Source organism: Heloderma suspectum, chromosome 4, assembly GCF_057233095.1.
Source record: "Heloderma suspectum isolate Gila_16-S chromosome 4, 16-S_ref, whole genome shotgun sequence".
Taxonomy (NCBI): Eukaryota; Metazoa; Chordata; class Lepidosauria; order Squamata; family Helodermatidae; genus Heloderma; species Heloderma suspectum.
The window spans coordinates 105,416,553-105,429,010 of NC_139461.1; the positions used below are offsets into that span (position 1 = coordinate 105,416,553).

The 12,458-nt window shown below is 39.3% G+C and overlaps 1 protein-coding gene across 9 annotated transcripts in view; it reads left to right on the forward strand.

Moving 5' to 3' along the window:
- KIF13A (kinesin family member 13A) overlaps positions 1-12,458 on the forward strand; it is a 122,448-nt gene that overhangs the window by 48,583 nt on the left and 61,407 nt on the right. For all 9 annotated transcript variants that reach the window (XM_084850186.1, XM_084850187.1, XM_084850188.1 and 6 more), the window contains 6 exons: positions 2,123-2,235; positions 6,737-6,848; positions 7,617-7,829; positions 8,978-9,088; positions 10,388-10,522; positions 11,405-11,535. In XM_084850186.1, the coding sequence (XP_084706312.1) occupies positions 2,123-2,235; positions 6,737-6,848; positions 7,617-7,829; positions 8,978-9,088; positions 10,388-10,522; positions 11,405-11,535 (815 nt within the window). The remainder of the gene's footprint in view (positions 1-2,122; positions 2,236-6,736; positions 6,849-7,616; positions 7,830-8,977; positions 9,089-10,387; positions 10,523-11,404; positions 11,536-12,458) is intronic.

Below are 12,458 nucleotides of genomic sequence, written 5' to 3' on the forward strand. Positions count from 1 at the left end.
TATTTAATCTGAGATAAAGAGCTAAAGTGATAACAGGTGACCTGACACCTTTAAACTTAAGATGCCATGATGACCAGCTTCAGCAAAAGAATATATACATGTAATCTCAAATGCCATTCGTGGACACACATCTCTGTTAGACAGTGGGTTGGATCCACACTTAGTCATCATGTTTAGAGTGGACTGATTCAATTCAGTGAGTCTAAGCATAACTAAGTCTGGATCCAGCCTCACTGTATTTTGCTATTACAGATGATACAATATACTTTAAATTTTAAAGATCCAATGTGGCCCTTACTACTTTGCTTTGATCTAATATTTATTTATTGTGGTCTCTGTACAGTCACACATGGGGATAGGCAAGTGCAAGTTAGCTACCAGGAACCTTATGGAAGCAGTTCAGAGAAAGTCTGGTTAATACTCATCCAGTAGTTCTACTTTATGGTAAAAAAAGAGAGAGAAGGAAATGATGCAGTGAGGTCAATAAAGAGAATGGAATTGTACCAAAGATCTGTTGCCTGCTGTTATATAGAGTTGGTTCCAGCAGGACAGACAATTCAGCAACCTCTGTCTGGGAATGATACTAAGTACTTGAGGGATCTATAAGAAGAGGAGTTATAGCTGGGTCAGGGGAGCATGTGATACAGACCTTTTAAAATCTCCTCAGAATGCACATGGTGGTTTGAAAACACCCCCATGGAAATTTTCACACACATGGAAAGCTAAATTAGAGATAAATGTATGCTAAAAGCGTGAGAAAAACATGCCTAAGTGGGAGGACAGAGCTACTATAGTCTCCAAAAAGGTTTCTGCTCCTTTTTTCATGCCTGCACATTTGTTTGTGTGAATATGTAAACATTAACACTTAAAATAAGTTGAGCCCTGTTTCCTTGAGGAGTGTGTAGTGGAGAGTATAAGGAAATAGCACGAATGCATCTTCGTTGTAACAGTACGTATGTGTCATTTTTTATCTCAAGGCAAACTTTTACAATGCTAAGTTCTGAGTCCTTTTCTCCTTTTGGGTGCACTTATTAACCTTACCACCTGTAAATTCTGTGGTAGGTAAACAAAAGATAATACTTGTGTGCTTAAATTTAAATGGAGGAGCGCCAATAGAGACTCAGTCCAGACAAGGTGGAGATTGGTAGATGGTTCATCTGCCCAGCTGAATCATGTTCAACCTGTTCTGGAAGGGGTTACTCTCCCACTAAAGGATCAGGTTCGTAGTTTGGAGTGCTCTTGGATTCAGCATTGTCACTGGAAGCACAAGTGACTTTGGTGGTGTGGAGCACCTTACATTAGCTTAGGCTGCTATACCAACCATGACACTATCTGGATAGATAGCCTGACTACAGTTATCCATGCTCTGGTAACCTCTTGTTTGTATTACTGCAATGTGTTATAAATGGGTCTGTCTCTGAAAATGATCTGGAAAATTCAGCTGGTCCAAATAGGTCAGTAAGATTGTAATGGGCTGGGCAATGCAATCATTACACCGGTGCTTCGTGATCTGCACTGGCTTCTAGTCTTTTTCCATGTCCAGCTTGGAGTACTGGTATTAACCTTTAAAACTCTAAAGAGCTTGGGGCCAGAGGGATCATCTCCTCCCATATATACATGACCAAACTCTAAGATCATCTTCAGAGGCCCTTCTCCATTGCCCCTGCCAAATAAGGGTACCTAGGGGTCTACTAAAGACAGTCCCTTTTCAGTGGTGGTGGAATATCCTCTCCAGGGAGCCTTACTGAGTTCCTACATTGTGGTCTTTTCAGTGCCAGGCGACCTTTTTCCCACGTTTTTTCGTCCTTCATTTGGACTAAATTGTATGGTTTTAGCTCTCTTTTGTAAACCGCCCAGAGAGGTTTGGCTATTTGGCAGTATAGAAATGTAGTAAATAAACAAAAAATAGGAATGAAAAGGAATTATGGGCGTTTACACATATTTGTTAATGTTGGATTATAATGGTGATGTCTACTCCATAGTAATGTTAAATTGGTTTAAAAGAGAGTTTAACTGCCAATAATTTTTGCTGTTCTTCAGGTTCCTTATATTCCCAGTTTTGTTTTTGCACTCTGTAAAGTCATTATTTTTGTGTTTACTATTTCTTTGTGTTTCTGCTTAGAACTCTGGAGAGAAAGTGAGCAAAGTCAGCTTGGTAGATTTGGCTGGTAGTGAAAGAGTATCTAAAACAGGAGCAGCAGGAGAACGTCTGAAGGAAGGCAGCAATATAAACAAGTAAGAACATTAGTAAACTTAAATTGTCCAAATAAACATTCATTCTAACTGCACTCACCAGAATGCCCTTCAAATCAAGCTTCTTATAAGTATACTACATATAAATAACATCTGTAAGTCCCAAGTGTTACAATAGCCTCATTTTTCTGTACTTTTTTTTTCCATTAATGAACCAGCTGTATGACTAAGGTGAGATCTTCAACTTGAAGTGACTGCCGCCTTTCACTGAATGAAAAGGTGTTAACCCATTACAATTTCTTTACACACCCATTTCCCCAGGCAGTTGTGGGCATCACATCACAGTATAGAACTTGTTGTATTGCGTTATAAAAAAGTGAGAGTAATTAACAGGCAATAGGCCACAGTTAAGGGTGTGAGACTTTAAAAAAGTCTGGGCCTCCAATAATTGAAGCAATGAGTAGTTACAGGACATTTTAATACAATAATTAATGTACTTTCATAGAACCAATAAAATGACAATGCTACTATTTTAGTTATATTTTTTTCTAGAATGAAAAGCAGCACAATATTGACTCCAAAATAAGAATTTTTAAAGTTACTTGGTTTGCTTGCAGTAAAGCCTTGCTACTGAGCTGTTTTATTAAACAAATGACAGAAAATGAAGGCACACTCAACTCTCATTTACATATTTTTTATAGTAAGAGTACTTTTTCATATATTTGTACACACTCCTCTCCCATGTCTATCCACAAAAGAAGAAAATTCCTTGTGGACAGATGGAAAGTGTATTGACACTTTGGCCTGCTGTAGACATAATGCACCAATCTCTTAACTATGGAATTTGGGAGTGGACCTTAGCATAATGTGATTCATCCCTTCTCCCCTATTTTGTCCATGTCAATCATGGTAGAGCATTACATCTCCACCAGTAGCTTTTTACCCAGGGTTTGGAGATGACTTGCCGCAGTGTCTGCCACCATGAGGCAATTTTACCAGATACTCAAGAAATTGCTATATCAATTATTCAGATAACACATTAACAGTGCAATCCTGTGTATTTCTACTCAGAAGTAAGCCCCACTGAGTCCAGTGTGGCTTATTTCTGTGTAAGCATATATAGGACTGCAGCCTAGATTAGTCCACACAAAGCATGTACCCAAGAAGGCCGTAACTGCTTCTTCAAATCAATAACTGCTTTGATTTATTTGAAATGAATTGTCTACATCTTAATTTGAACTGATCTCATGTTGAACTTATCTGGGGTACAAGATGAGGCAGTGAGTCTTTGAAGGCTCTTTATGCCTAATTGTACTTTGGCTCAACCTGAAGTGGGCCCAGGTCAGCCATTATCATTACAATTGATGCATTGATGCTTTGCGTTTCCTTTGTGTACATTGCTCTCTAGCTGAGTTCCTAAATTCTCAAACCAATTAATACATTTTTAATTTCGGTACTGCAGTGGGACTTACAGGCTTGAAAAAGAATGGAGTCCTAAATTAGCCCTTCATGAATGGGCTAATAAAGTTTGAAAGAACTGTAAATTGTTTAGAATTTCTGTTCCTGTACATGTCAAAGCAGAGAAAATGTGGAAACTGTAAAATCACTGTGTGTGAAAGAGAGTGGGGAAGGTAGAGAGTGCATGAATTAATGAGTATTTGTAGCAGTTTTTAGTATTATTCAGCTATTTTGTGTGTTGAACAATGCAGTTGTATATACTTGGGCATACAATGCCTTATTCTTCACTGTTAAGCATTTCCTCTTTACTGTATTGAGTAAGCAATTCGTTAGCAATGGGTAAGTTGTACATTGCACGTAGCCAAGTGTACTCGAGCATAAACAAACCTTCCTTGACTAACCATCCACAGTTTTATTGGTACAATCTTATTGTAAAGGGTTTAATTCTGCATTTCTATCATCATCATCATCATCATCATCATCATCATCTCCCCTTTTTATTGTTCACCACTCAGATATGTTTTTGGATGTGGATGGTAAATGAATCATGTAATTAATAAATAAAGGGAAAGTAAAATGTGAAGTCTTACAGAGGTATTTTCCTCATACCCCATGGTAGGCTGTTAAAGAAACATGTTTTTTTTCCTTAGCTTATTGCAGGGGTAAGCAACCTGCTGCCCTCCAGCTGTTTTGGAATAAAACGCCCATCAGCCCTAGCCAGCATGGCTAATGGTCAAGGATTATGGGAGTTGTAGTTCAAAGCACCTGGAGGGCAGCAGGTTGTCTACTGTTGGTTTATTGCATGATGCGAACAATTTATTTTCAGACTACAATAAATAGTATTAGACTTCATATGGGATGTACGAAAATTAAGTCATATTAGAAGATATCAATTTTTATTGCATTGCAACAGTTCCTAATATTACTGTAGTTTAAATCTTCAGACAGTTTTATGTTAACACTCCATTGAGTTTTTATACGTTATACACAGAACTCTTAAACTTGCATATACTGATTGTCCCATTAAAACCCATGTGGAGCTCAAGTATTACTGTTCTTATGTTTTTGTTTATTAAATCATGATCCAATGTTCTGGGTGAAGCCTTCTGTTGCAGAGCAATTTTGATTTAAGAGGCATGTTTATTATTTCTTTAAAATGCTGTTTACTGTGAAATCTTACCCCTTTTCCACTTCTGTCTCTCTTGTATCTACCCAATTCCTGAGTGGTTTTTTCCTTGGACTGCTGTTTATTTGACTGTATGTGGTACTACATAGTACCCCTTACATCCTGCTCTTGGTGTTCATTGTGACCTGCATGTAACATCCCTTAGTGTCTGGGTTCATATGTTTCACAGCATTATCTTATTTATTTATTTATTTATTTATTTATTTATTTAAAGCTCTCTGGGCGGTTCACAAAAATTAAAACCAAACAACACACAATAAAACAATTTAAAATATATAAAACATTAAAACCACAATATAACAATACAGGCACAATAAAACCTAGCAGTAGTGCAGGAGTTTAAAATACAGATTTAAAACAGCAAAGCTAAAAATTTAGAAAGCTAAAATGCTAAAATGCCTGGGAAAATAAAAAGGTCTTCACCTGGCGCCGAAAGAAATACAATGTAGGTGCCAGGCGAACCTCACTAGGGAGCTCATTCCAGAGTCGGGGTGCCACAGCAGAAAAAGCCCTCCTCCTAGTAGCCACCCGCCTCACTTCCTTTGGCAGGGGCTCATGGAGAAGGGCCGCTGATGATGATCTTAAGGTCCGGGCAGGCACATATGGGAGGAGGCGATCCTTCAGGTAACCTGGCCCCAAGCCGTTAAGGGCTTTAAATGTTAATACCAGCACTTTGAATCGGGCCCGGAAATGGACTGGCAGCCAGTGCAGCTGGAAAAGTACTGGCGTAATATGAGCTCGCAGGCCAGTCCCTGTTAACAATCTTGCTGCCCTATTTTGGACCAGCTGAAGTTTCCGGACCGTTTTCAAAGGCAGCCCCACGTATAACGCATTGCAGTAATCCAGACGAGAAGTTATCAGAGCATGGATAACTGTAGCTAGGCTATCTCTGTCCAGATAAGGGCGTAGTTGGTATACCAGCCTAAGCTGATAAAAAGTGCTCCGTGCCACTGAGTTCATCTGTGCCTCAAGTGACAGTTCCGGATCCAAGAGCACCCCCAAACTATGAACCTGATCCTTTAGAGGGAGTGCAACCCCCTCCAGAACAGGTTGAATATCACCTAGCCGGGCAGACGAACCACCCACTAACAGTACCTCTGTCTTGTCTGGATTGAATTTCAGTTTATTGGCCCTCATCCAGTCCATTACCGTGCCCAGGCACTGATTCAGAACAGCCACTGCCTCACCTGGTTTTGATGAGAAAGAGAGGTAGAGCTGGGTGTCATCTGCATATTGATGGCACCTCAGCCCACACCTCCGGATAACCTCCCCCAGCGGTTTCATGTAGATGTTAAACAGCATAGGAGATAAAATAGAGCCCTGTGGAACCCCATGGCACAATTGCCATGGCACAGAGCAATAATCCCCCAGCACCACCTTCTGGAATCGGCCATCCAAGTAGGAGCGGAACCACTGTAGTGCAGTGCCTCCAACTCCCAATCCAGACAACCTATCCAGAAGGATACCATGGTCGATGGTATCGAAAGCTGCTGAGAGGTCCAGAAGAATCAACAGGGTTGCACTCCCCCTGTCCCTCTCCCGGCAGAGGTCATCCCACAGGGCGACCAAGGCAGTTTCCGTTCCAAAACCAGGCCTGAAGCCCGATTGAAATGGATCTAGATAATCCGGTTCATTCAAGAGTGCCTGGAGCTGTCCTACAACCACCCGCTCAAGCACCTTGCCCAGGAAGGGGATGTTGGCTACTGGCCTATAATTGTACTTATCCTTCTACATGTTCCTATTACTCTTGAAAACTGTTTCAAATCTTCATAAGTTCTAGAGGTTATTATGTATTGCAGAACCTGCTTTTTCTTGCAAGACTAACGCTTGTTAATATTTATATATTTTGCCAAATCACATGTTACATGTTCAAGCTGTGATAATTTGTTGCTCTCCTAGGTCACTCTCAACACTAGGTTTGGTTATCTCATCACTTGCAGACCAAGCAGCAGGAAAGGGGAAAAACAAATTTGTCCCTTACAGAGATTCTGTACTCACCTGGCTTCTCAAGGTAAAAGATGACCCTCTTTCATACTTATGGGAAATATCATAGACTGATACCATGCTTTCTTGCACACCATTATACAAGTTTCTGAACTTCAGTGAAGTGGGAAATATTGCAGATACAATGCGCAGTGTCCAATACTGCCACTCCACTTATGGAATTGACACAGTGCTCGCAGAAACGACCATTAGCGCTATGCCAATAGTGTAAGCTGGTGTGAAGGGTTTTCCAGGGATACTGCCTATTGTATCTGCAACATTCTACCGTAATACTAGAAGTTGCTTATGCTAGCAGTATGTTAATTGCGTAAGTGAAGCGGCAGTGTTGGATACTGCCTGATGTCTTCCTAGTATGACATGTTTCTTCTTGCTATATTAACATTTTGACAGCCTTGTTTATTTGCCATTCTGATTTTTACATAATCATTTTTAATGCTGAGAGCACTGTAGATCAGATTCAGTTGAAAGAGATACATTGGGATTTTGAAATTATGGGCAGTATCCACTACTGCTGCAGTATTCCTGCTGTTTGTGCTAGTACTTCCTAAAGCAACTCTTTGCAAGCCCCACTGACCTGCCCTGTTCCAGAAATGAGTATTTCTGATAGTTTCTGCTGGCTTTAGGATCCTCTAGTTTCCTGTTGTGCTACTGCTGGTTTGTGTTAGTACATGAGCAGCATTGTATACTGCCCGTTGTATGTTAAAAGTTAAAGAAATAGTACATCTAAACCATCAGCCTATTTTGAATCTGTCTGGCATACTAATGTGCTCTTTAGGACAACTTGGGAGGAAATAGCCAAACAGCGATGATAGCTACAATCAGTCCAGCAGCGGATAATTATGAAGAAACTCTCTCTACACTGAGATATGCAGACAGAGCTAAAAGGATTGTTAATCATGCTATAGTAAATGAAGATCCAAACGCCAGGGTCATAAGAGAACTCCGTGAAGAAGTAGAGAAACTGAAAGAGCAACTTTCTCAGGCAGAGGTAAGGCTTGTAGAAATATTTACTTTACTGGTGATGTTAAATGAAATAATGTGTGCTTTTGATTGCTTCCATATAGCTTTTTACAACAAAGAATGGAAAGCTTTTACAACAAAGTGTTATGCCTTTTGAAAAAGATCTGAGATAATGGTTTTAGATCTGCTGTAAAACTTGTATCAGAACAGGTTTGCTTTGAAGATAAATTGGCTCCTTATAACCTTTGAAGATAAATTGATGCCCTTGGTTCCTTATAGAATGAAGAACAATGTGGGTGAATTTATACCCAAGGAGGTGGCTGTTCACAATCCTTAGGGCAGTTCCTAAATAGCAAGGGGATTCACTGGGGGGAGCTGCTGCTGGCACATGTAGGAGGTTCTGTGCTACCAGCTAGAGCTGAGTGTGCTTCACTCCTACTGCTTGTTCACTGTGTGGGGAACGAGAAGCAGGAGAAAAGCTGGCTTGAGTGCTTTTTGGTCATCCTCTACCCTCCCATCATGGGGAAGGCAAATAATGAGTGAAGCTGGGCTGCACGCTTGGCTGACACTTGCTGGAGGCCCTGTAAGCACCAGCTGAGTGTGCATTGCTCCTGCTTCCCATTCCCTGTGTGGGACCAAGAAGCAGGTGCAAAGCTGACCAAGTGTCTTTAGCTCATCCGCCACCTTCCCCTTGTGAGGAAGGCAAAGGGCAAGTGAAGCTGGGCACTCCTGCAAGCACTGGCTAAGTGTGCTACTCCTGCCCTGCATCCTCACCCAATCAGAGAAGGCGTGGGGTAGGCAAAGCCAGTCAGAGTGGCTTCCCTGCCTGTGGGCCTTCCCCAGTGTGAGAAGCCCCATGCACAGCAAAGCTGGTTCCCAGCCAGTGCTTCAGGAGGATCATCCACCTGGTGCGTTGGCCGGGGCCCAGATGACATTGGGCCATGGCTCTGCCCAGACACCATTTGGCCTGCAGAGGGGTGGATGGGGATCATCTGCCCCTCCACTACAATTCTCTTGCCTACCCCTGCCTATACTTCCTCCCCACCTCCCCACCCCAAATTTATTTAACTGATAGTTTGGAAACAAAATGACTTAGCAGAACAGGATTAAAATTTGTCATGGTTGAAATGGGAATTGTAAGAGAATTGTAACTGTCATGTTTTGGATATTATTAAGGCTATGAAGGCACCAGAGTTAAAGGAAAAATTAGAGGAGTCTGAAAAGCTAATAAAGGAACTGACCGTCACCTGGGAGGACAAGTTAAGAAAAACAGAAGAAATTGCTCAGGTATTTTAAGTATTTTCTGTACTTGTTATGTTAATTACTTAACTGGTGTGCCTTTGCATTACTTATATAACAGAGATGAACAAACGTTATATTTTTAGAAGTGATCTGGCTTGAACATGCCATTTCCCATGAAATTTGTTCTGGGGGTCTTTCCTTTCAACTGGCTTTTTCTTTTAATATCCTTACATTAACACTGTACAGCCAGGTTGCTAGTGCTCAACATTGGCATACTTGCTGTGGCTGCATAGGCTTTGTTCACGGATTAAATACATCATAGAAACTCACAAATCTAACAGTTGGATCAAAATCCACAGCTACAGTATGCCAAAGCCCAAACATTCCTTGTTATATTAAATAATTGTGACAGCTCAGACCCCACTGGATTAAAATGAGTATCACGCATGCCCACTTGAAGCAAAACTGAAGCGTTCCAGAATTGGGGGTGGGATATTAATATGTTTAGCCTGACTGAGTCATGTTTCAGTGTATTTTTATATTCTGCATTCTTTAATATTTTGTTTGCAATATTTACAAAGAAATATAAGGCGAGTAAGTTCAGAATAAATTTCAGAATCTAACACAATTTAACGCCCTTTACCTAGCTTCTGTCCATTAGCACCTCTGTAGTACTAAGTAGCTATTGTTGTGTTGGAATGTGAAAAAATAGTGAAGATGAAAGGGATGAGTTTATATACAAAATTAATATTTTTCATATACTTTCTTTTTATGTAATACCTTGACCAACTTGCAGTTTATAGATATATTATAAACTGTAAAATTAAATACTGTTTTTCATTATTTTAAACAATGTCTATAGGTCTATATACATGACTTCAGTAGTTGTGCTTTCGTAGACTAATGAGCTGGAGTCATAATGGATGAAAGGCTTCCTGGATAATCGTTCACATATTTGTGTAACTTCTTATCTGTTCTAGTCATACTCTGTTAGTTGGGTGCAGATAAATGTTAATTCTGCTTTTATTTCCATTTGTGCCCCTCAATATGAGGAATGCTGCTTCTACTCCCAGATGTTTTACATCTCACAGTAGAGCATTGTCCAAGAAAAGTGCATCTAAATTCAGAGATGATATTTTACTTACGCAGTCTTTTGCAGAAGTGAGAACATGGAAACTGATATCGGACCTACCTACATGAACTCTTGTGTAAGCATTTGCAGAGGAGTTACATCAGCTGTGTTTCTTTGACTCATGATTCTTTTGATACAGTCTGTAAGATTTAGGTTTGTTGCCCCTAAACTAACTACATCTGACAAATTTCAGTTTTTTGTATATTTTACAGGAGAGACAAAAGCAGCTAGAGAGTATGGGTATTTCCCTAGAATCATCTGGCATCAAGGTTGGGGAAGACAAGTGCTATCTGGTGAATTTAAATGCAGATCCTGCACTCAATGAATTACTGGTTTATTATTTAAAGGTAAAAAGGAGCATGAATTCCTAACAGTCCATACTTACAAATGCCTTAGAGCTTTATTTTAAAAAGTTTCCTATTGTACTCAATCTAAATTGATTCTCTGAATGGGTCTGACACAACTGTAAACAAACAAACAAAAATATGTCATTTAATACTTGTAGAAGTCTTTACAATGTTATTGCTGAAACCTTGATAATGTTACTCTACAGTTATTTGACTCCAGTTCTCAGCGGGGACAATTAAGTGGCTGAAGTAACTTCGTTCATGTATGCATTTAAAAAAAATAAACACATGAATTAAATGGGCATATTGACAAGCTTTTCTTTCAGTGAGCAATACTCCTAAGATTCAAGCCAATTTTTTTCCTTCTTGTATGTAGTAAACAGTACAGATTCAGGTCTCCCATTACAGTATAACTGGATTGTTTTCAGTAGACTTCAGTCATGTAGTTAGTGTGATTATTAAAATGTAGCTCTTTTATTTTTGCTCACTACATACTCATATAAGCATGTTTTTTTTAGAATTCTCTAATAAACTCAACATAATACCTGTTAGTGTTTTAAACCGAAAATATTGTAAACAGTTAAGCCATGAAAATATTACTAGTTTGTAAAGCTGGATGGCTATTTTCCTATATAGCACTGTGCCTTGGTACTCCTGTAATACTGTTAATAGTGTGTCTTCATTTTTGTGAAATCGGTTTGAGAGAGTGCCAAGTAGGAGGACAAGTCTATTGCCCTTGCTAGCCTAGGAATATTTTCACTGTGTAGTGAATATAAATAAGCATAGGATTTCAGAGTGGATTGCATATACTTTGTGACTAGTCAGTTTGTACTTGCTAACAGAAGCAGCAGGTTTTATTTTTATTGTATGTGTCTTAATCAGGATCATACTAGAGTTGGTGCAGATACCTCACAGGATATTCAGCTATTTGGGATAGGGATCCAACCAGAGCATTGTGAGATAGACATTGCATCAGATGGGGAAGTTTCACTCTCACCAAAAGAAAATGCAAGGTAAGGGCAACTGTAAAATTGATTTGGTCTTACAAAAGGGATCCTCTCATAATTGAATCATTTAACCAAAAGGGCTTCTCATAATCAAAGAGTAAGTCACCACACACCTAGCTTTGCAACAATTGTAGTGCTAAGAAGCATAAGAAACAAGTGCTTACATTCTTCTAGATGCATAAGTATACAGGGATGGATACTTCTCATCTGAGATTTTTTTATTTGCAGTTGGTGGTGTCTGTGGGAATCTTTTCCCAGACTACTTCTCTTCAGAAAATCTTAAATGCATTTATTTATTTATTTAATTTTTATACCACCCGATAGCCGAGACTCTGTGGGCGATTCACAAAATTAAAACCACAGAAATACAACAAAAAATACAATATAAAATATAATAGATTAAAATTACAGAATAAAAATGCAACCAGAGTAAAACTAGCAGCAGTGTAGATTTTTAAAACGCAATAGCAGATTTAAGACAGCAGAGCTAAAAAAAACTGGAATGTTAAAATGCTAAAAATGCCTTAGAAAATAAAAAGGTCTTCACCTGGTGCCAGAAAATAGGTGCTAGGCAAACCTCTTTAGCAAGTTCGTTCCACAATTGGGGTGCCACAGCAGAAAATGCCTTTTTCCTATTGTGAGCCACCTGCCTTACCATATATTACGCATATATTCCTCAAACTTACTTATCGGATCTAATTAGTGCATGCATTACTGAATACAAGAAATCTGTTTCACTTAACATGGTGCTACGAGAAGCATCAGTAACTTGAAGGTTTGGTAGTCTTTTAAGCTGATTTAGTTGTTGTTCACTTGTACATGTAATACTTAGTTATAATTTTGTTACATTTTTTGCACTGATCAAAACCCTTTTTGTAATCAGAAATATAGTGGAAAATTGTTTTTCAAAAATGTTTGCTCTTTAATGT